This window comes from Gobio gobio (assembly GCF_949357685.1).
Source record: "Gobio gobio genome assembly, chromosome: 4".
Classification (NCBI taxonomy): Eukaryota; Metazoa; Chordata; class Actinopteri; order Cypriniformes; family Gobionidae; genus Gobio; species Gobio gobio.
Genome location: NC_137100.1, coordinates 16482117 through 16507896, shown reverse-complemented (window position 1 = coordinate 16507896; position 25780 = coordinate 16482117). Strand labels below are relative to the sequence as shown.

The following is a 25780-nucleotide window of genomic DNA, read 5'->3' as shown; positions in this document are numbered from 1 at the left end:
CTATCATCACTCTCCCAACGGCCCTTTGAAAAAGACAAAACAAATTAATCAACCATTGTGTCACTTTTTATTCCCTTTTTCACAGTTAAAGCCTTTTGGTGCCCCACATCAAGTTGATCTAGATTAAATGCTCAGCAGGGTCAAAAAACAGGTACCGAAGAATCGACACACGCTAACTGCAAAATAATTATGAATTAAGGTGAAGAATTAAGTGTGAAACCATCAGGAACCCTTTAGTCTCCAGCCCAACCATTTTCCAGAACTGCAACCTAACTGGAGTCTCCAGAAGTGCAAGGTGTCAGGATCTCAGAGACTTCAGTTAGCTAAAGAATCCTAAAAAATGACCCCCACTTAATAAGAAACACAAGCGGATGTGTTGTAAAATGGTTATGGTTTCAAACCTGTCTTGGAGCACCACCAGCCCTGCAAATTTTGTATGTCTCCCTTTATCTGACACACCCATTCCAGGTTTTGCAGTCTCTACTAATGAGCTCATGAGTTGAATCAGGTGTGATACATGAGGGAGACACACAAAATATGTTAATTATAAAGTGAAGATCCTGGTGTAACCTACTAATAATGACTCAGTATTATCAAATCCTTCAGAGGACATTACAAATTATTTGGAACAGTATTCTAAAGTGTTACTATATTGGGTATCTTTTGTGCATTTGTTATTTGAATTAGCACTAAATAAAAAAGTACACCTTTAACATTTTAGTGTAGTTTAGTGGATTGCATGTAATGTTTTTATTTAGGGATTTACTGTAAAATAAGATAACCCAAACAGAAAATATGGTAGCCCATATATATATATATATATATATATATATATATATATATATACCCGTTGTGAGCCCTACATAACACCTATCTGGGTCCCATCATCAACCCATATGGGCAGACCCATGTAGGCCTCAAATGGGTACTACCTGGATTACCCTATGGGCCCGGTATGAGCCCATCAAGAGACCCATCATCAACCCATCTGGGCTAACCCGTGTGGGACCTCCATGGAAACTGAGGACAAAATTAGCTGGGTCCCAGTTGGGTAGGCCAGGTGGGCCCCAGATATCAGCCCATGTGCAACCCCTTTGGGTACACATAGGTGTGTTGGCTGGGAGCCCAGTCGGGTTTGCCCATGTGGGACCTACCTAGTTGACCCAAGTGGGTCCCAGATAAGATGCTCTGTACCCCTGTAGCCCATGTTTAACCCATGTGGGCCCCACATACACGTGTTGGCTGGGATGCATTTCAATACCATGCTGAACCTTTTTAAAGGCCAATATTCACTGAAAACCATGGGCTGAATAATTCTATAGTTACCTATAGTTCATATTCTAATACTTAAACTTACTAGACTAATAAAAAGATACCAAAAATGCAATCAAAATTTTGGTAATAGCATAGTAGTTCTTTGAAATAGGCACAATAGCGTTCAAATGTTTGGAGTCAGTAAGATGTACTACTTTTATTCAGCAAGGATGCATGAAATTGATTATAAGAGACAATAAAGACACTGTTACTTTCTTTTGTTGAACGTTCTATTCATCAAAGAATTCTGCACTGATAATGATAGAAAACGTTTCTTGAGTATCTATTATATATTATAATACAGCATATTAAAATGCTTTCTGAAGGATCATGTGACGCTGCAGACTGGAGTAATGATGCTGAACTTTCAGCTTTGCCATCACATGAATAATTTACAACGTAAAATATATTAAAATAGAAAAGAGTTATTTTAAATTGTATCTCACTGTATTTTACTATTTTACTGTATTTTCATTCAAATAAATGCAGCCTTGGTGAGCATAAGTGACTTATTTGAAAAGCATTAAAACATTTTTCCAACCCCAAAAAATCTTAACTACAGTGTATATATTACAGTACTGTCACTACTATGTTTTTTTATTTTTATTTTTTACATATGCCATGATAGTTAAATACCATGATGTATGAAGATGAGAATCATCTTCAATAAATCATGATGCAACTGTGGTATATTCATCAATGTACCACTGTACTTTTGTAAGGGTACTAATCATTCCCTTCCTTTCCACAGCTATATCTCAAATCAAAAAAGGCTATTTACAATCAATGAGGACCATATGAAGTTCTATTCGAATCTCAGGACTTTGTGAGTATTTGATATTTTAAGGGCATGGAAAATGTTGACACTTTATAGAAGAGCAGGACTGATGTGAGCATTTACTGTCTCACACAGAACAGTGACCAATACTCACCTCTCATATGTATCTACGATGGCCTTCTTCAACAATTCTAAACTGGAATATCTGTGAGTCTTTTTTAAAAACTTAATTGAAACATAATTATTAAGCAAATATGTGATGTTTATTGAGTAATTGAGTCTATTTTGTTTTCTATTTGTAGGAATCTCAGAGACAATAACTTATCAACACTCTCTTGGATGGCAATTCGTAATTCAAACTTGTCGACTTTGTAAGATCTTCTTTTCATGAAAAATACGTAGGACTACAAAACTATGTACAGTGCGCTGCTTGTGCAGCAAACAAAGCATCCTTTGCTTCCTGAAGTCTGTTTGGGTTTTCTTTCAGGTTGCTCTCTGGGAACCCTTTGCAATGTGCATGTGAGAACATCTGGATCAAAGTCTGGTTGGATGATAGTGAGAGAGAGGGTCTGCACTGTCTACAGGAAGGAGGAAGAGCAAAAGCCCTCGCTAGACTCACTCTTCCAGCATGTGGTAATGGAACTCAAACACACTTAATGCACATCTAAGTCGCACAGTATGTGGTAAGAAGTTTTAAAGTATAGTTCCTACAAACGTGCCATTGCTGTCATTATTTCAGAGTATCCACGTGTCGAGGTCATCCCTGCTGTCATCAGTCAAATGGCAGGAAGTGATGCTACTGTGATGTGCAGTGTGTCTGGAGCCCCGACCCCCGAGCTCTTCTGGAGCGTAAATTCTAGTGATCACCCTCCTCTCTCAACCAGCCACGAGGTAACACCCTGTTTGCCCTTTAAGTATAAAGCTAGATGGAATAGCATACTAACATAGCGTTTCTGCAGTATGCATGTTGTAGGCAGCATGCAAATTGTATGTAGGTTTAGACCTACTAAATGTGCAGTATTCAAACAAAACACACTGTGTGCAAGATTGTATCCCACAATGCAATGCACTTTACTCAACATCCCAGTTTTTGTTGACAAATGTAATTATAGCGGTGATTTTAAAGGGGTCATGACATGAGAAATCAAATTGGAGGACCCCAGCACTGGAAACAAGTGGGTGGTTAATTTTAATGGTGTCCCAATTCAGAGGATTTTATGTTTGTTCGGAGCATTTTGTTTTGTAAACGAGGCACAGTGTAATGGAGAGTTTGCAAAGAAAGTTTTGTTGAAAGATTAAGCAGCCAACTGTATTGGATCTGACAGCAGCTGCAGCTCAAACCGTTAGTAAATGATTTCCTAATGCTTTGTCTGTAAATTGTGGTTTTATATGGATAATGTTTTAAAAAAACACTTACTCACGTGCAATAGCGAGTGAGCGCCGATACGGTTTCCTATGCAATGATGTTAGCCAATCATAACGGTGGCTGTTTACTGACAAGCTTTAAAGGAGCTGACCCTATAAAAAACGGATTATTTCAGAAACCAGATTTCAATTATTCAGACACCAGATATATATTTTTTTACTAGTGGGTGCAGGACACTATAGTTCATTTATGTAAGTGAGGATAGCAAAATAAAGTAAACTGTGACATTATACCCAAAAATTCTTCTACAGTGGACTACCAGTAAAATTGATTTAAAAAAATGTGGGACCAAAATGATTCAGACACTTTTACCTGACCATGTTTTGCTTGAGTGTTTTTTTTTTTTAATTGCTAATGCAACCTTTTACACCACAGACAAAATTAAGCATTGCTTGGTAATTGGTTGACCTAAATTGGTATTATCTAAATGTGTACTTAAATTTAACAATCGACAGCTGATTGGTTGATTGTAATCCATTACATATCTTTCTATCAAAGTTATCTGACATTATTAAGATGAATTTGTTCTGACACAGTTTAAGAGTTTGTGTCATATTTTATTACCATTTGCTAAACTATAGCATATAAACTGTGATAATGTGAGAAAATGATGTCTGAATAAATTTTGGTTTGACTGTATATTTTGGTTTTGTGTGTGTGTGTGTGTGTGTGTGTGTGTGTGTGTGTGTGTGTGTGTGTGTGTGTGTGTGTGTGTGTGTGTGTGTGTGTGTGTGTGTGTGTGTGTGTGTGTGTGTGTGTGTGTGTGTGTGTGTGTGTGTGTGTGTGTGTGTGTGTGTGTGTGTGTGTGTGTGTGTGTGTGTGTGTGTGTGTGTGTGTGCGTGCATGCAAAAAACTTGTATTAACATTACAAATGAACCTCAAGGAACATATTCAAATAATAGAAGAAAAAAAATCCATGTCATGACCCCTTTAAAGGATAGTTTGAAAATGAAAATTCTATCATCATTTACACACCCTCAAGTCGATCCAAACCCTTAAGACTTTAATTTATCTTTGAAAAATACAGATTAAGATATTTTTAATAAAACTTGAAAGATTGCTGTCATTCCATTGAAAGTCCATTCCATCAAATATATGACACTTCATAAACAGATAAGGTAAGAGTAAAAGTGATCAATATGATTTGAGTGGTTTAATCCAAGTCTTATATAAATATTGATCAATGCGCATACATAAAGGTAAACACATCAAATGTGGTAAAGAGAATCTCAACCGTTCTTTCTTGACCAGCAAGAACAAGCTTGTTCCTTCTCAGACACCATGTTTAATGTGCTCTAGCATGTTTATATGTGAATAAAAGCCTATATTAAATCTGTTTATCATATATAGTGATCGTGTCTCTTCAGAAGATTTGACTGTAAACTGCACAGATTAATATATCGGATTAAACTGCTCGAGTCATTACAATGTTTTTATAATGTTTTTTAACTGTGAGTTTAGGTGGAATGGACTTTCTAATGAGGGACAGAACTCTGCTGGATTCATTAAAAAAAATATCTTATGTGAAAGTCTTATGTTCTTCGAACAACATGAGAGTGAGTGACTGGTGACAGAATGTACATTTTTGGGTGAACTAACCCTTTAATATCTCTATTTTGACTATTCTATCAATGTAATTGTGCTTATATTCTACTCCACACAACAGCCAAAATATATTGAGCTTTAGCATCAAATTGACCATTCTTTGCAGATGCATAGCATCATGAGATCTTCCAAAAAATTATAAGTAACCTTAGATCCTGATGATAAACTGGGTGGAATACTACAGAGCCCCTAAAGGGACATGGTGAAGGATTTTTTTTTTTGTCAATGCTTTTGCGTTCTTTTGCAACTGTTTTGCGTTCCCCCGAGAAACTTTGCGTTTGCTCACAAAGAACAGAAAAGTTTTGCACTCAAAAATTTAGCAGAATTTCTCAGGGGAACACTAAAGTTTTGTGAGGGAGCACAAAGGTTTTGCCAACAAACGCTAAGTTTCTCAAGGTTGCGCAAAAATTTTACATGCGAATGCAAAAGCATTGAAATATATTTTTACTTTTTTTTTTTATAACCATGTCCCTCTTGGGGCTCTGTAGAATACACACTAATCCAAAGTACAGTGATCATATTTTACGATAGCCCTTGTAGTAGGCCTATACAGATCTGCCATCCTCACATCAGTTTTAACATCTCTAATCCTTGCACCAGTTTTACACATTAAGGACATTTAAACATTTAATCTCTGTAGCATCTTATAATGGGTTTTCAAAAATCATGACTGATCACAGCCCTGAAACCACAGATGCTTGCCTCTAGCCTGTGAAAGCATTATGTTTCCATTAATATTTAAAATGCTCACTATACTTACATTAAAGGAGCCTTCACCCATGATATAGAAGCCTGTATGACAGATTTAATACACTGAGGTGTAGAATAAGAACATGGATTATTTAGCTCCAGTTAATGGTGCTTTGTTTGCCTGGGATGTGTGGTGTTACTGAATAGTTAAAGAAGACTATGGCGAGCATCACTAACATCATTAATCCTAACCCTGAGTAGGACAAGTAACTCGACCAGTTAGCAAAAAGATTTGTAATTTTGCCTAGTGATAAAATGACAGAAATCTCATAGATTTATGACAAATCTCATGGACTCATAGAGGAGGAAACACTGAAAAAAGTGAAAAGACTGTCATTTATTTAAAGTGTATTTTATATTGTCTAATCGGAAATCGTGGTTTAAAGCAAATAACATTTCCCACATGCAGAAACAATTAAAAGAAACCATTTTGAATAGTATTTTCGTTTGATACTAGACTTTACAGTGGTAAACATGCCTCTGTCCCAACGTTTTTATAGTGTGTTGCAGCCATCAAAATCAAAGTAGGTCAGTAAAAACTGTTTTGTCAGTTAAATAAAGGTTTGAGAGAACTAACAAACCACAGATTCCTGATTTTATTGCACTTAACAAAATGTCCTAACCTTTCTGGAAATGGGGTTGTCAATTTGGCTTTAACAAATGTAAGAATATTTTTGGTTGGTCTGAAGTATTTTTTTTTTCAGTGTTCCAGAATATCAGAAAGACGTTTGGGTGGGCTTTCTTGACTTTGCTCTGTAAGAAACCACTTATAAATGACCCTGAATTCCCTAGCAACCACATAAAAATACCCTGGTTATACGCTTATAACACCCTAGCATCATTGTGCCGTGTTTTACATGGCCAAGCACAATTAACATTTTCTTCAGTAAATGTAAAAGTTTAAGTTTCAAATGGAGTAATTCTAATGAGCATAACAGCCAATATTAGCTTGATGTATAAACATATTCAGATCAGATTCAAGTTGATTCGGTTTCTTTCTCACAGATCAGCAAAATGGATCTTCAGTCTGTGCTGACTCTAAGTGGACTTTCACCTGATGACAACGGCAGAGAGCTCATCTGTAGTGGCGAGAACATTGTGGGCCAGAATGAGGCTTCAGTCCTTCTCAATATTCTCTGTAAGAACTCACAATCTCATGAGTGGATTTGCTTTGCATTATTTTGTTCATTGAGCCCCAAGTTAAGTTTCATTCCAATCTCCCTCTGACAGAAGGCCTAGAGCTCAAATAGTGGGTCATGACAAGTGGTAGACCAAGCACACAAATTCTGTATTCGATTTAAAGAAACTTTGATGAAATATTACTCCATAATTATATATCATTTCAAATTTTAAAGGACTACTACTACTACCTACTTCTTCCTCATGCTCAAAATACCTTAAAGAGAGAGGGTTTTTAATGTCCTAGTAGTCACTCTATAGAGATAATAGAGCTAAAACTTATATTTATAGCTCAGGTTATAGCTCAGTCTGACATTATTATGAATCATAAGGAGTCAGTACACTGGAGCTCTGAGGATCGTATTTCTTCCGGATCTTGGCTCATTTTGAGTTGCACAAGACCAGTGATTTGTTAACTTGTTAGACTCGCTCCAACTGGATCATTGAATCAGAGAGTTATTAACTTGCTAACTTGCTTAACTATGCAATTGGATCAGTCAATTACAGAAATGAATCATTAATTGCAAACTGTGAACCAGTTCAACCGATTCATTGGGGGGGGGGGAATCAGCAATGTTTCATTAACAAATTGGACAACACTATTGGATCTTGGTGCAGATCTTCATTTCTTCTCTTTAAAAAATTACTAGCAATGGCTTGTGAATCAGTAGGATTGCATTTATTGCAAATCCATATCTCACTTGGCAGGGCCGTGCACAGACATTTTGAGGGGCAGTGGCCCAAACCAAAAAAGGGGCACTATAAGGGGGTTGAGTATCATCTTAATATAGAGAATGAATAACAAACCTTTTACAATCATATTTTAAATACAATTGTTAGGCTTTAGTGCTAATTTAATTTATGTTGTTGTAATTATGCTTCCAAAAATGTAATTCTGCGCTAATTTGATCTCATATTTAATGTTTTTTTTTAAGTTGTAGATTCATGTAGCAAATGAGAATTGCTAAAATTGTTGAATATATTTTGAGACCAAGGTCTTGTTAATGATTTTCAGTTTTGTTCAACTTAAATAAAGCAACAGTTTTTCAATAACGGATTATGTAAAAGTATGGTATTTGGAGTAAAAGGCACCATTTTTAACATAATAATAAGTAGTTTGCTGACTTCCATTTGTTGACATGAGATGTTTCAGATGGTCAGATTCAGATGGTAAATATATATTAAGTTGGTTGTCCACCTTAGAGATAATCATCAGATTTATAATGAAACCATCAGATTTAAAAATATGATAATCATATCATATAATCATTTTATTTGTTACTAATGTAAAGCTTTATTCAATTATTATGCGATCTCATTCAATGCTTTCAGAAAAAAATCTGTATTTTTGAAATATATTTTTATATTAACATATTTTAATATTTATTGAACAATAATTAATTATTTTATTTATCAAAATAAACATAGTACATTTGTAATATTACAAACTTTTTTAATTTTTTAACAATAAATGAATACATTAATAAAACATTTTTAACAAGTATTAACTTAGACATGATTAAAAAGTACATTTTCTTAGTGTGTGCCTTTAGCCCCATTGTACCCTACTATGATACAACTCATTTAGAACATTTATAGTATATTACCTTCACTATTAACATGGTCCTAATAAAATATCATAAATATGATGCATGTTATAGATTATTAAATTATAGTATTTACTCAGACAGTTGATTATAATGGGAAATATACTTTATAGGAGTTAAAGTGTGACAAACTGTCTGTAAATATTCTATGATGATTTACCCACTGGTTGGCTGGAGCTTTAAATCCATATTTGCAATGTTGAATGGGCTTTAGCCTCCATTTTTGAGTCCATTAGTCTTCTTTTTTGTGAAGTCATTGTTTTTAGTCTACAAAGTGTTCTGATAACAGCAAATTTTGTGTTATTTATATTAGATCAGATCATACAATCATTTGATTAGACAATTAGGCTAATTATCTTCCAAGAATGTGGATATTTTGCCCAAGTTGTAAGCACTATTAGAAGACCAGGAGCAAAACACTACCAGATTACTAATTCTGCGGATCAACCACTGTCTGTAATGTGGATGGTAGTTTATAATCTACCCATTAAGGACGACATTCTCGAACTGTCGTCTCCACAAAGAGCGGGGACTGCAACAGACTGTGAGCGATGCTGCGGAGCGAGCGGGTAAACACGGAGCGGATAAGCGAATCTTTAGCGGAACAGAGCGCTTTTATGGGAATCCTCTGGGGGTGAGGGATGGAAGGGGGACAAGAGGGGCACCTCAGCCGATGAGGGCAGAGGGGCAGTGGCTCTAGCCACCGGGCCACCCCCCTGTGCCACGGCCCTGTCACTTGGTTAGAAGCAATCCAAATTTGGCAGATGCCAATATGGACAGGTTGGGTGGCATCCTCACCTATTCAAGGTGAAACAGCTGAAAAATAGAGGATGGATTTTATTTCAGTTATCACAGTTTATAAACTATAATAAAAGCAAAAATTTTCTCTGAAAAAAGTGAGAGGAAACCATAGAGTGCAATCCTGTAGGACTAATACAGAATACCTAATACATAATTTCCAAAAAAAGTAACAATTTAACATAATTCGATTATTTTTTTAAAGTGTTATGCAGTAGTGTAACAAGTTACTTAGTAACCTTTCCCAACACTGCTGATGACCATGAATTAGAAGACTAGGACATGTGGTTATGTTCCTATATTTGGGATAATCCTATTGTCAGGTTACTAAATTGAACAAATCTGGTTTGTATTTAACAATATCATCATGAAAATATAGAATGCAACACTGCAATAAACAATACTATTGTTAAATGTTAAATGTGCAGTAAGCGATTTCTGATAAAATGCTGTTGAAAGTGTATCAGACTGAGCACCACAACACACTTGTAGCCAATCAACAGTAGGCGTACACACTCATGATAGAGGAGGAGAGAGATTGAGCTAGAGGGAGATTTGAAGACTGTAGAAAGAGAGATGGCTGAGAGACATTACAAAAAGGTCAGAGGAATATAACTGGAAAAAGAAGGTTTATGATCATGCAAGTACTTTAGGACCCTCGTTAATATTGGAAGAGCTTTCCAGCGCTAGAGAGACCTAAGCAGGAAGCCCTGGTTGCGTTTTTTTCGGCATCATACGCAAGAAACATTGATTTTGCTATGTTTCACAGAACCAAGATATGCTGTTGTTGTAATGCTAGCTGTAGTAAAAGGACAGCTTTGAGTGTCATTGTTTGTCTGAAGCTTTTGTGCTGCTGGCAACTAGCAACAAACTCTTGCTTGTATATACTCTTGTGTACTGTAGGTTCTTTTTTTGTTTGTTTGTTTTTCCTTGTTGTTCGTTCATCATCACTTTATTCTTCATGAAGCATTATTTTTCTACACTTCTACACTTCAGCTTTGATAAATATACATCCACTCTTCGTGCATTTTGGGGGCAGAGCTATAAAGGGAGGGGTGTGTTTTTTTGGGTTGATTTCAAATATCAACAGTGTTTTTCAGAAATGGCTTACTGCACCTTTAAATCTTAGGTTTTCATCAGACTTTATTATGACTCTGTTCCAAATTTTAGAATAAAAGTAAAGTCAACAAAGCTATGAAATAAAAGAAAATGTTAAATCTAACATAAATTATATTTGAGCTTAAAAGTCGCCAACCTTTGCCCTTTACAGGGGCACCATTTATAGTTCTGCACACTCTGGGCTTCCCTCAACCAAAATCATGAGGCGCGTCCTAATTTTAAACAGTATTGTTTAAAATAGAGTTAGAGTAGAGTTTGCATGTTTGCTAGACACTTGTTGCCTGTCTTTCCTTCAGAAACAAACTGTATAGTTTTGAAGAACAATTTATTCTGAATGTAGGCACAATTTATTTTTGTCAAAAAAAGTAATTTGAAGCATTCAAACAACCATTAGATCAAACTTGCAAGGAATTTAAATTAAGTCAAGTGTGTCCAAACTTTCGATGGGGACTGTAAGTAAAAATCACTCAACCTCTTATAATTTTACCATTTCCCATTATTATTTCAGTGGTGGAATGTGGCTGTTTACTAAAGGTGCAATTGGCTTCTCAAAATTTTTAATAATAGTTAATGTCATTGAGTAGTCACACTCATAGGCATTGTAAATGGTTAATATGTTTTCTATGATTTGTATGTTTGATATTTTCCAAGTATATTTTGACATTTTGACAAAATAATAGGGTTTTAAACTGAATTTGAGGCATTTGACATGAATGTGTGTGGAGATTAGATGGCTCCCTTTAAGAGAATGGTAGGTTGAACTATTGGGCGGTTTTTAAGAGTTCAAGATACATTTGAAAATGTGCCAAATGCTTAAGATTCAGGAAGTTTCCCCTCAAGCTATCACATTAGTCTACTGGGCCTGACAAAACTCACATTGTTGCATAATACTGCTTGAAAAACTTTTCAACGCTTTCCCACTCAATAGTAAGCTTTAAGCCTTCTTGTTGAATGTACACATTGTATTTTGTGTGGTTATTATTGCTACTTTCATAGTTAAAGGAATAGTTCAATCATTTAGGAAAAATCAAGGTTTCAGTCCAAAATTCAGTGAAGATTCAATTAAGATTATTTACTCACCTCCAGGTCCAAGCTGTTCTTTTCCATAAAACAAAATACACTACCATTCAAATGTTTTGGGGTCTGTAATAATAAATTAATTGTTCAGCAATGGGTGCATTTAAAAAAGTGTTTAAAAACTTTCCTGAAAGAATCAAAGAATCCTGAAAACATGTTTTATCATGATTTGAACACCAAATCACCATATTACAAAGATTTATGAAGGATTGTGTGACTCTGCAGACTAGCTCATTGCATCTTGAAGAGCAGCTTTGAAATTCTGCAGAAAAATCTAGTTTTTTTTCTTTTTGAGTGACCTATTCCTTTAACAAACAATCTGTTTTTATATGTTATAGTAACATAACATCTCATTTTCGTTTAACTTATCAGTGACAAACCAGTTAGTAACCAGCTGTTGATCTTTGACGACATCCTTTTATCCATTTTGCTTTTGGTTATGCATTGCATGTTTTTTCATGTTGTTTTGTAATATTACAGTAAGCCTCTTCATTTCTTATCATGCTCTTGTATTTCTCACCCTAGAATCCTTCTATACTGCCCCTCCATTCCATGTGCTGTCAGATACTTTCCTTACGTCAAACTACAGCGAAATTTTCCACGTTCCTCTCGTTTACTCCTGTGGTACATCCTGTGATTACACTTCCTCTCCTCCTCCCCTCTTTCCTTCTTTCTCGTTCCTCTGCTCCTTCTTCTTTCTTCTGGGTCAGTTCCCCCTACTATAGTGCAGCTGTCCCAGCCTGTGCTGGACCTGGACTGGTGCATACCTTTCACTGTTACGGGCAATCCAAAGCCTGATCTGCACTGGTACCACGAGGGAAAGCTGCTGGAGGAGCAGCAGTACATCAAGACTGAAATCCATGACATCACAGATACAGAGTACCATGGCTGTCTGCAGCTGGTCATTCCCACTCACATTCATAATGGCATTTACAAGCTGGTGGCCAGCAATGAGTTCGGTGAGGACAGCGGAAACGTGTCGGCACACTTCATGCACACACCTGATGTGGACCACTCAGGTACAGGTATGACTCTGTGATGGGATTTATTATTATGTTGTAAATACAGCCTATTATAGTCTACAAGCAAACTGCTGTCATATTTTTTTTTCCACAGAGGGAGATTATGATTACGGTAAGATAAGATCATTTTGTAAAACAGTATTTTTGTGAATTATAGCAAGCACATTTTTAATATATTAAAGTCAGCTGGATGAATCTTTTTAAAGGAAATCACTCCTCAACAAAAAGCTTTCACCCTAAAATCGAAATAAATAAATTATATTTTGCATAAAGAAATCTGTTTAAGACCTTTAGGATTTTTAGCATTTTATGACAAGTAAGCACATTTTCCCACCAAATTCTTCTTACTTAATAAAGCAGAAGAATAGTGGTGCCCTGGGCACAGAGGGAGAGCAGATGGGACCGGGCAACACCGATGGTCCTGGAGGCCAAGGTGGAACTGCAGCGTTGAGCTGCAGCAGGTGGAGCCGGAGGGAGGGCGGAGCCAGACGGAGAAGAAGAGTGGAGAGATGGAGCACAGCGGACAGCTTGTAAGTCCGTAGCTCAGGCAGCGAGACGTCTGACCAAAGCGTAGCAGGAGGGATGAGGGAGCCAGGTGAAGTCATAAGGACGATGGTATCTTGTGGAGCCAAGGGAGGGAGGAGCCACGGTGTAGCCGACAGGTTGATGGACCGAGCACTTGCCTGGGCGACACTGGAGACTGGAAGACCCGAGGCAGATCCACACAAACCCAGTTGAGGCGGGGCTGACGGACTGGCTGGGTTGGATCAACGACAATGACACAGACTTTGTACAGGGTGACCAAACAGGCATTATGCTGGGTAGAACCAGCGGCAGTGAAGACACAGAAGACTTAGAGCTGGGCGGGACCAGCGGCAATGATGAAGGTCAGTAATAGGTCACCCTCAGTGGCAGGAGCGTGGGTGGGGTCCACATCCATTCCCTCAAACTCCACAGTGGCTCAGGATGTTGCCGGCTCACACACCCGGTCAGACTCACTGTGGGGCTCAGCCTCGGGGGGGCGGGGTGTTAGTCCTCTTGTCTGGCTCGTCCAATGCTATTTGAGCTATCCGTCTGATATAGGCTTTGGCTTCATTTCTGTGCATGGTGTGGGAGGCAGTAGGACCGGTCGCTGTGACTGGTGCAAGGTGGGGCTGGACAATGGTGATGGTATCCCTTTCAGCTTCACCCACAGTAAAAGAGGATCCATCCACCCATAGCACAAAGTTCATGTAGCAGGTATTCCCCAGGGGCATTAGGAATCCCATCCAGTCTGCACCTGAAGCCCTTCATATGGGTGTAGGTGGCATGATGACATCGCAGGTGGCACGGTGACAGATTTCATACGGAAGTCATGAAAATCATCCTGTTCGCACGCAACTATTTATTTTAAATTATTATTATAAGTTACGTTCAGTACAACAAATACTATATTTGAAATTGTACTTCACACACCTTTATAAAAATGTATCATACATTTTAAGTAATATATATTTTATAATTACATTCATGCAATTACAGATTTTTTTTGTATTACAATAGACTACTGGCATTTTGGAATTGTGCTTTAATTGCCAGGAAAATAATGCCACAATGCAAAAAAATCATTACAGTTCTAAAAAGAGACTTTATTTTTGACTGCATTTTCTTTATGCCAAATGTAGTTTCTTATGACAATGGGGTGAAATATTTCAGAGACATTCTTATCAGTTTTCATTAGATTTACCCAGCTGCTTTCTGTAATGCATGGAAGAAAGAAAAAAGTTTATAGAATGTTATTTATCACAGATTTTTCTTTCCATTTAAATGATGTAACACAGGCACAACATTTAATCCAGGTAAGACTGTTCTTTCCTTTATTGCTCTCCATTTATATGTATTTGTTTAAACCTTCAGATTTTGAACCGCAATCGTATACTTATTGTTAATTGTTTTGTCTGCCTTTTTAAGACACCCCACCACTGGAGGACAAAGTTGCGGTATGTTTTTGTATAGAGTGATTAAAAGAATATTCAAGGTTAAATTCATCTTGAGTTCTATCGACAACATCTGTGGCCTGCTGTCACTTACTATGGAAAAATGTTTGTACTGACACTGGAAGTCAGTGGGGCCATCTTTCCAGAGTTTGAAAGCAGAAATATGACTCTTATACTTTTGTTTAAGAGCTTCAGTAAATAAGGTTTATTTGATCTGTAAAACTGTCTAAATCTTTTTTTTTTTTTTTTTTTTGAGGTGGGTTTGCTTTTGTAGGTGGATGAATTTTTCTCCAAAGATTATTCTTTGATTACTCTACATTATTTTTTGTTTGTTTTTACAAACTGAGAGAGTAGTCAAATTATTTTCAGTGGTAATCGACAGCAAGCCTCAGATACTGTTGACAGAGCTTAACATATATTCACCAGGAATATTCCGCTAATTGTTTTATATATTATTGGACAATTTACATTTGCAACAATATTGTAGACTCAAGTGATGATTTACTGTGCTAAATCAATTAAAATGTGGAGACGTGCTTGCTAGAGTAAAAATCTACTGTGTGTTTTTATATTCTAGGTTTATATAGTGGTTGGGATAGCTGGCGTTGCTTTAACCGGATGCATCCTTATGTTAGTTTTCCTCAAATATGGTAGAAGCTCCAAGTTTGGTATGAAAGGTATGTGGATCATTTAAATCTTTTCACTTCTTTCTACATGAGATCAAAATGGACCCTATTTACCTTAATACACAAATACATGGCATATGATGCTCCCATGTATGTTATTCCAAATAAATTTAGTCAGTGTTTTAGCAAACATTTTAGGGGCTGTTTACACAACACCATTTTTAACTAAAAACAGAAAACTTTTTATGCATTTTGGCCATTCATTTACACAAAAAATGAAAAAACAAACTTTCGAAAAACGTTTTTTTTTTTAACGATATCGTTATTGTCTCAGTGTAAACAACAAAAACACGAAATTGTGAAAACGGTGAAGTCATGCACATGCGTATTACGTGTTCAGTCTATAGAGAGGTGCAGGTATGACTTCCCTTTGTAGGCCATCCCTTGAGAAAAACCCAATAGGATTTTCCCATAGGCTTTTGGATTATCGCAAAAAACAAGCTCTGTGATCAACAAAAGTTTATGATACTTACACGTTTTGTCCATCAAGATATTTATAACAGATGAACACAACTTTTATGAATTTTAAAGCCTAAATGCAGTCACCAGAAGTAAAAGGCTAAAGGTAGGCTATAAACGTACTACACCACAGTCCCGCGATTTCAACGTCACCATCACTAAGCTTCTGACAACTCTTCCAATTTTAATATAAAAACATTTTCCCCAGAATGTTTGAGTTAGAATAGTTTATTATAAGAGCACAATTATGAACATAATGAGGTTTTAAAAGCGGACTGAGCTTACCTTTTCGGCGTGATGACGTTTAATCTCCCCGACAGCCGCTGTAGGCCCATTTAGCCACTTGTTAGCAACCGCCTTTTTCAAGACACGTTCAAACAGCTTCAAAAATTCCCGAGTGGGGTAATACTGATGTATTTTATGTTGTCTGTGTTCACCACAGACCTTATTTCAGCAATTTAAACAAAATCCCATTAAAAAAAAACATTGACTTTGGGACAAGGGAACCGTAAGGGCTAAAATGCTAACTTGCTTCCGCGTTTTGGCCTACAAAGTTATGTCATACCTGCACCACTCTATAGGCGTATAGTGTTTGTTTACAAAGTGACATCGCCAACTACTGGCCTGGCAGCATAATACAGGATTTTTAGCCGTTTTCGCAGATCCGTGTGAAAGTTTTTTTTTTTTTTTTTTTACAACGCTGTCATCTGTATGCGAAAAACGAAACTGAAAAATGTTTCTGTTTTTACTACATTGTTGTCGTGTAAATGTTCCCCTATTTAACTTTCAGGTCTGGCTCTATTCAAATATGGAACACCCACTTTTCACTATCCAATCAGTTAAAAAAAAAAAAAAAATCCTGCCCTATTTTTGTTTTTCTAGTTGAATATCTTGTTTCGCCACATTATGGAAGTAAAAAGAATTTATTGGCAGGCAGATAGCATTATTTATTACAGGAACATACAAATATAGAATAATATAAATTGTAATATTTATTCAACATAATTATGTTATTGTCTCCTCTTATAATAATGCACTTTTTTGAACACATTTGTATGGTATGGTTATTAATGTGTATTGACCACGTGAATGCTCTTTATTTCTATGGATTATTGTATTGTCTGGGGTTTTTGCCCTCTCCACCAGGCTCCTCCTCTGTCATCAGCAATGATGACGACTCGGCCAGCCCGCTCCACCATGTTTCCAATGGCAACAACACGCCATCATCCTCGGAGATGGGCCCAGATGCTGTTATTATCGGAATGACAAAGATTCCAGTCATTGAGAACCCCCAGTACTTCCGCAACCCTGGCAGTATGCTGAAATCGGACACTCGTGAGTTGCCGTGCTGGGCCGTCAGCGGCCCCACTCCATCCTCTGCAATAGATTCCAGCCTAGGTTGCCACTGGTCAGTTGTCATAGTAACCTCCCCTTCTATCACCATGGCGATGATATCAGGGGTGGCTGACGCTGTGTAACTTAATCACTGTTAGACTGTAGATTTGTGCAAGCATTCTTCATTTAAATTTCAGGATCCAACACAATTGATCTGTATATCACACCAACACCTGATCAGTCATTAGTGGTGTTTGCTAAGGCAAGCATCCCACAGGGCTGCTCATATGTAGGGTTATGTCAGTATGAAATCAGAATTTACCCTATTTATTTTATTATTGCATGTTACTGGTCTTATTATGAATGATTCATCCATATAAAAACTATTTTTGACCTCTAACATTATCTATCTTTAATGCCATAAATTACTCTTCCTGTGATATGAGTCACTTCTCTCTGCTGATGTATGCAAGGCCGTGCCAAGGTTATCATTAACTAAAAGTAAGACATAAACTAAAACCATAAAAAAAAATGTATAACCTGAAATAAAATAAACATGAACTGAAATAAAAACATAGTACAAGTAAAAACAAGTCAACAAGTATACATTTCATAAAACCAACAACAAAATTAATAAACAGTTAAAATATAAAATCATTAACATTATATAATAATAACAATATCAAAAAACAAACAAACAAAAAAAGAATTATAATAATATACCTATGATTCTAAAATAAAACTGGAACATGCTGTAGTAAACTTGTTTTTTGCTTACATTAATGAGTGAACAACAACACTTAAAGGGTTAGTTCACCAAAAAAGGAAAATTCTGTCATTAATTACTCACCCTCATGTCGTTCCAAACCTGTAAGATTTCCGTTCATCTACAGAACATAAATTAAGATCTTTTTGATGAAATCTGAGAGCTTTCTGTCCCTCCATTGACAGCTACACAACTACCACTTTATGAACTTCAAAACGTTCATAAAGAGATCATAAAATGAATCCATATGAATTGAGCGGTTTAGTCCAAATTTTCTGAAGCGACATGATCAGTTTATATGATGAACAGATTGAATTTAGGCTTTTATTCACATATATGCATTCATCAACTCACATATCAGTTATGGTAAATGGAAGCTGAAGCATGTTCGCTTGATGTGCGAGAACCAATGAGATTCATTCTTGTGTTTTTTTTATTTGAACAACCATCACTCAAATGTTTTTAGAAATAATAAAAATCAAGTTTTAACTACAAGTGTTCATTTTGCAGTTGTCCAGCACATAAAGCGTCACAACATTCTGCTAAAGAGGGAGCTTGGAGAAGGGGCTTTTGGGAAAGTGTTCTTGGCTGAATGCTACAACTTGTCTCCTGACCAAGAGAAGATTTTGGTGGCTGTTAAGGTATGGTATATTTACACAACAGTAGCAAGTAATTAAATAAACAAGTAATTTCAAGTGTATATATATATATATATATATATATGTATGTATGTATGTATGTATGTAAATACTGTATATATATAAGAGATAATACAAGGCTTTCTTATCTCAGACTCTGAAAGAGGCCAGCGAAAGTGGGCGAGCAGATTTCCACCGAGAGGCGGAGCTCCTGACCAACTTGCAGCATGAGCACATTGTCAAGTTTTATGGCGTGTGTGTAGAAAGTGACCCCCTCATCATGGTGTTTGAGTACATGAAACATGGAGACCTCAACAAGTTTCTCAGGTTTGCATGAGAGCATTCATCACAACCACACTTGCAGTTTTTTTATATACATTGATGTTTTAGACAAGTTACATAAAAGTTAAAGGGATAGATATTTGTTTCATCATTTACTCATGTTCTTTCAAAACTGTATGACTTTTAACTTTTGTCCTTAGAGTGAAAGTTAGTGGGGTACAAAACTACCTTTTCAAAATATCTTCTAATGTGTTCTGCAGAAAAAGAAAGTCACGCAGGTTTGGAAAGCAAAAAGTTGTCTATAGCAATGCATATACAATGGAAGTTTATGGGGCAAGAAATGTGATGCTCATAATTCTAAAGAACATGGATTATTTCAATAAGGAAATTGTTCACTTGATATGTAAAGTTTGAAGCAAGTTAAAAAACTGAATATGGCTTTACATGGTTAATGACAAATTTATCAAACTAATTTCATTTAAACGCGCCGTCCGCTTTCTAATCTCCAACATCTATCATACTCATGATTATATACACTTGATCACACACATATTTTCATCCTATCTCTCTCTCTCTCTCTCTCTCTCTCTCTCTCTCTCTCTCTCTCTCTCTCTCTCTCTCTCTCTCGCTCTCTCTCTCTCTCTCTCTCAGGGCTCATGGTCCAGATGCGGTGCTGATGGCGGACGGACAGCAGAGTTTGATGGTGGAGTTGACACAGCCTCAGATGCTGCACATTGCTCAGCAGATAGCAGCAGGCATGGTGTATCTGGCTTCACAGCATTTTGTGCACAGAGACCTGGCCACTCGCAACTGCTTGGTGGGAGAGAACCTGCTTGTCAAGATAGGAGACTTTGGCATGTCCAGAGATGTGTACAGCACCGACTACTATAGGGTAAGTTTGGGTCACCTTGGAAATGTCCATATCGCATTGGTCCTTTCAGTCTGTGGAATCCAAAATCTACTACAAATTTCTTATTGCATAGAACACAAGATGAAAAGAGTGCTACTGGGGTATTATGTCCATATCTCGATGCTCTTTGGATGTGGGATAGTTCAACTTTCAGATAGATCAGCCTTAATTTGTTCATGGCTATAACATTTGAAAAACATTTTCATATCATATTTTTCTACATTCTCGAGTGCCTTGGCCTCATATGTTTTTTTTATTCTTATTTAATTTAAATCTGAATGCATAACTAACTACATTATATGGTCATACAGTAATCAAATAATTATATAAAATGAAATATAGAATGAAGGGACAGCTTTCCAATATAACATTTTCACCGGTTTGTGTTTACAGCCTTGATTATATCAATGTTGAATATTCTGCCGAATTTGAACCACTACATTTTTGTAAGCAAATTTGTAAAGCGAAATGGAATGGGAAAAAAATGGACCGAAAATTTCCTGTACTATTATAGGTGGTATTTTAAATATAAATTATTTCTGAATATTTTGGAAATCTGGAGGGTGAATATGGATTATTGAATTTTTAATAATGAAATTGTTGAAGTGTGAAATGTTTTCAGATGAACTATTCACAGCTTAAATATAGAGCCATGGGGTCACGATGAATTATTACTCCTTGTCAATTATTCCGCTTATACTACGGTTACCACACCTCAAGACATTGATCCGATGATATATTTCAAGGAATTCGTCTGGGTTTTGTACTTAAATCTCTATTGTGAGTAGGACTATTTCTTCCGCATCTCATCCAACGGCTCCTTTGCTAGTTCCGAAATGTCATTTTAAAGTAATGGAGGCTTGAGCCGTTGATAGCATTCTTCTGCAGTTTTTAATGAAGTTATTAGAAAGAGAGCGACAGAGACACAGAGAGAGTGAGAGAGAGAGAGAGAGAGAGAGAGAGAGAGAGAGAGAGAGAGAGAGAGAGAGAGAGAGAGAGAGAGAGAGAGAGAGAGAGAGACAACTTGTGTGAATTAGGCTACCTCTGATGTCCGCTTCCGTTTATGTTGTTTTTCATCTGGACTGTCTAATACTGCTGCCGCCTAGTTGTTGAACGTTTTATTTTCACCGTAAATATGAAAATTTACTTTAGGAAAATCGTCTGTCATGTTGTTGTTTTTTTAGTCCTCTAATTTCCATTATCACAGTTAACTATGCGAAGTGGTATGGATCTGTAATGCGGTCAAGAGAGCTGCCTGGAACTACGTTCGCTGTGCGTTTCCCAGAAAATAATTGCACACCTCAGAACGTTCATCAGCCAATCAGATTCAAGCATTCAATGGCCCCGTAGAATAAATATATATATTGCATGTTCAGATATTCATACAACAAAATATTCTGGGGGCCATGAAACTTATCTTAACTATTCTATCTTAACTAACTTAACTATTATCAAAAATGCTGGCGTTGGCCGATTACTTTTTTCAAAAACGCTGTTGTGGAAAGAGTTAATGTGCATTAACTGTTCTCTCTCAGTTAAACTATATCGATAAACGTTTTGCTTCAGTTACCTGTTACAGCAAAAAAAAGTAGCTGTTTGTTATATCGCTTAGAACTGAATTTTTTTTTCTTTGCAACATCAAACAGAATTGCAAAAAGAAAGACTGTTTTTGAAGAAACCTTGAGCCAATATGTTGCCATGTCGTGCCACTCAAGTAAACATATTGCAGTTGTGTTTGTTGCCACTAATAGCACAACAGCAAAAAAATACAGTGTTCAGAACCAATCAGAACCAGTCTATTCAAATGCTGCCTGACCATACATTCTCAAACTAAACCAGCTTGTACACAGGAACTCTCTGAGGACTGCTCCACAGGCCCACAACTGCTCAGAGGCAAATTTTTGCTTTAAACATTCAGAGTCTGCTAGAGGAAGTGTGAATGCAAACATGGGCACACAATGCAACAAAATATGCTAGAGGACTTTTGTGGTTTATGATTGGACCAAATGTACCAAATGATAATAGTTTCCAGACACTCCACTGCCTCCTTCCACTTGATATCTATCTGCCATTGGAATAAACAGGTAGTCCCGGAAACTCATGGCATTTGGGTCCAGACATGGGCTGCTCAAGCAGAGCATTGACTTGAAAGTGCCACAGCTACAGTTACATTTTTCGCATTCTTGCTTTTCTCAACAGTTCAACCAACTGTCAGAGATCTCCGTCTTCTTCCTGACATTTCTCATTTGTCAGTTAAAGGCAAAACACTTTTTTTATCTGTTCTAATTTGTTGAACACATATCTGACAAATTCATAGGGAAAGTTTGTAAATGTCCATAATGGATAATATGACTGATTTATGACTGATCATTTCTCTAATGAACACTTTTGTTATTATGATTTATTATGACTGATGATTATTTAAATGCATGCATCTGAACAGCTGATTAAATCTTGTAAATATGAAAGTGCCTCAAAAACCAACAGTTCCCCACAGTGAGTTCTTCCAGAAAAAGCCCAGACCATCTGACACTGAAGGGCTCTCCCAAACCTGCATCCTGCCAACACAGCCGGAAGCACTCTGCTGTGTCAGCAGCCGTGTGTGTGTGTGTATGTGTGTGTGTGTGTGTGTGTGTGTGTGTGTGTGTGTGTGTGTGTGTGTGTGTGTGTGTGTGTGTGTGTGTGTGTGTGTGTGTGTGTGTGTGTGTGTGTGTGTGTGTGTGTGTGTGTGTGTGTGTGTGTGTGTGTGCGTGATGCAGGAATATCAGCTTTCTCTGCTGTATAACAATAGAAAAATAAACAGGATTTTGTCATTGCACGTTTTCCAGGAATCATGCGATGCAATGTCAAGATAATGAGGTCAAATTGTTTGTAGGTTTTGCAATAAATTAGGTATTGTGGTAAAGCACTGTAGTCATCAGGCACCTGGTGGACTTATATAAGACTGCATGTTTCATATCAAGCTAATTCTCTCCTGATATGCCGTTAAAGCCCCATATGCTCAATCTGAGGGTGGATAAAATGTCTCCCATTTATGCAAGCATGATTTTCAATGTCACAATTCCTATTCTTCTGGTCTTGACTGGGTGGAAAGTTCATTGTGCGATTTAATGAATTTAGAGCAGATCACTTTGATGTATGCACAGAAATCTCTAAGGAATTGTTCACCTAAATATGACATTTATCATCATTTACTCACCATCATGCTATTCCAGGTCTTCTGAAGCCATGGCTTTGTGAAAGAGACCCAAATTGTTGAAAATATTGCCCTCTGTGTTGGCTCTCCAATCTCATTTATACTTCTGCATATTCAATCCTGCCACATTGTGATTAGTCATGATACGCAAGAACCAATAGTACTTGAGAGCTGCGATAGAGGGGAAGGTTAACAATGAATCCTGTCTGTTCTCCACAAAGCTAGTCTATGGCTTCAGAAGACTTGGTTAAGGCACACAACTTGATTTGGAATGACACAAAGGTGACAGTTTGACAGTTTTTTATGACAGTTATTTTTGACATTATGACAGTTTTTATTTTGGGCAAATATTCTGGTTGTAATGTAAGGTAACTACTTACTGTTCAAAAGTTTGGGGTTGGTACAAATACTTAGGTTTAGGTGTATTTTCTATGGTATTACCTAGTTATTACCCAATTATTGAAATTACACTGTTCAAAAGTTTGGGGTTGGTACTTTTTCTTTTGAAAGTCTGTTATGCTCACAAAGGCTCATTTGAACAAAATACAGTAAAAACAGTACTGTGAAATATTATTACAATTTAAAATAACTATTTTCTATTTTAATAATTGTAAAATGTAGTTTATTCCTGTGATGACAAAGCTGAATTTTCAGCAGCCTGTCGTCAGTGTCACATGATCCTTCAGAAATCTTTCCAATTTGCTGATTTGGTAATCAAGGCACATTTATTTTTAATATCAATGTTGAAAACAGTTCTGCTGCTTAATATTTTTGTGAAAACTGACATTTTTGTGACATTCTTTGATGAATAGAAAATGATAGAAATAATTTGCAACATAAATGTCTTTAATGTCTTTTTTTAACAATTAAATGCTGAATAAAAAGTATTAATTTCCTAAAAAAAATATTACTGATCCCAAACTTTTGAACTGTAGTGTACATGTGAAACAGGATTGTAAAATAAATAAAATAAAGTGTGACCAATAGTCCTTTAGTATGCAAATAATATTGATATTATAAAAATGAATGTCTATTATTAGTGTATTGAGAGAGACCGATGAAAGTACACTGCAATACCATACTGTATCTAATAAAGTAAAAATATTAGGGATGCAGGGATGACATTTGTGAAAGATTACATTTAAATGTGTTATAAAATTATTAGTTTTTAAAGATTCATATTAAGTGTTAGATGATGATAAAGGTAATCTAAATGTAAAAACAAGCGAAGTTGGCATGCACAATCAAATTTCAACCAATTCATTCAATTAAAAAAAATCTATATTATTGGCAAATAACTAATATAGTACTGATATATTGTACAACCCCAAATCAGAAAACGCAAAAAAAAAAAGAAAAAAAGAAGTGATTTCTAAATTTACTTTGACTTGTATTTCATTGCAGACAATATGAACACAAAATATTTCATGTTTTGTCTGGTCTACTTCATGTCATTTGTAAATATGCATCCTTTCCTGTCATTCAGACCTGCAACACATTTAAAAAAAAGTTGGGACAGGAGCAATTTAGGGCTAGTAATGAGGTAAAATGGTTAAATAATGATGTGATTTGAAACAGGTGATGTCAACAGGTGATTGTAATTATGATTTGGTACAAAAGCAGCATCCAAGAAAGGTCTAATCCTTTAGGAACAAAGATGGGCCAAGGATCGCCAGTTTGCCAACAAATACGTGAGAAAATTATTGAAATGTTTAAAAACAATGTTCCTCAAAGAAAGATAGGAAGAGATTTGGATATTTCACATTCAACAGTGCATAACATAATTAAAAGATTCAAGGAATCTGGAGGAATTTCAGTGCGTAAAGGACAAGGGCGCAAGCCTAAGCTGAACAACCGTGATCTCCGATCCCTCAGGCGGCACTGCATGAAGAATCGTCGATATCAACCACATGGGCTCAGGACTACTTTTGGCAAACCTTTGTCAAGTACCACAATACGTAGTTACATCCACAAATGCCAGTTAAAACTGAACTGTGCCAAAAGGAAGCCCTATGTTAACAGTGTCCAGAAGTGCCGTCGACTTCTCTGGGCTCGGAGGCATCTGGGATGGACCATCACACAGTGGAAACGTGTACTGTGGTCAGATGAATCAGTATTTCAGGTATTTTTTGGGAGGAATGGACGCCGTGTGCTCCGGACCAAAGAAGAAAAGGATCATCCAGACTGTTACCAGCAACAAGTCCAAAAGCCAGGGTCTGTCATGGTATGGGGTTGTTTCAGTGCCCTTGGCAAAGGTAACTTGCACTTCTGTGAAGGCACCATTAATGCTGAAAAGTACATAGAGATTTTGGAGCATAATATGCTGCCTTCAAGAAGACATCTTTTCCAGGGACGTCCATGCATATTTCAACAAGACAATGCAAAACCACATTCTGCACACATTAAAAAGTCCTGGCTGCGGAGGAAGAGGGTACGGGTACTTGACTGGCCTGCCTGCAGTCCCGACCTGTCTCCAATAGAGAATGTGTGGCGTATTTTGAAGCGCAAAATGCGACAACGAAGACCCCGTACTGTTGCCCACCTTAAGACTTGTTTGCAGGAAGAATGGGACAAAATTACACCTGAAACACTTCATCACTTGGTGTCTTCAGTCCCTAAACGTCTTTTAAGTGTTGTGAAAAGGAATGACAACATTACAAAGTGGTAAATGCTTTACTGTCCCAACTTTTTTTTAAATGTGTTGCAGGTCTGAATGACAGGAAAGGATGCATATTTACAAATGACATGAAGTTGACCAGAAAAAAACATGAAATATTTTTTGTTCATATTGTCTGCAATGAAATACAAGCCAAAGTAAATTTAGAAATCACTTCTTTTTTTTGCGTTTTCCATACTG

The 25780-nt window shown here is 36.7% G+C and overlaps 1 protein-coding gene across 1 annotated transcript in view; it reads left to right on the top strand.

Annotated features, from left to right (window-relative positions):
* The window catches only part of ntrk2b (neurotrophic tyrosine kinase, receptor, type 2b), a 32686-nt gene that overhangs the window by 2340 nt on the left and 4566 nt on the right, over positions 1-25780 (top strand). The window contains exons 2-14 of the mRNA XM_079814574.1: positions 2066-2140; positions 2228-2299; positions 2395-2463; positions 2580-2725; positions 2832-2983; positions 6879-7011; positions 12364-12678; positions 14626-14654; positions 15229-15328; positions 16943-17131; positions 18408-18538; positions 18690-18862; positions 19469-19709. Of these exons, the coding sequence (XP_079670700.1) occupies positions 2066-2140; positions 2228-2299; positions 2395-2463; positions 2580-2725; positions 2832-2983; positions 6879-7011; positions 12364-12678; positions 14626-14654; positions 15229-15328; positions 16943-17131; positions 18408-18538; positions 18690-18862; positions 19469-19709 (1825 nt within the window). The remainder of the gene's footprint in view (positions 1-2065; positions 2141-2227; positions 2300-2394; positions 2464-2579; positions 2726-2831; positions 2984-6878; positions 7012-12363; positions 12679-14625; positions 14655-15228; positions 15329-16942; positions 17132-18407; positions 18539-18689; positions 18863-19468; positions 19710-25780) is intronic.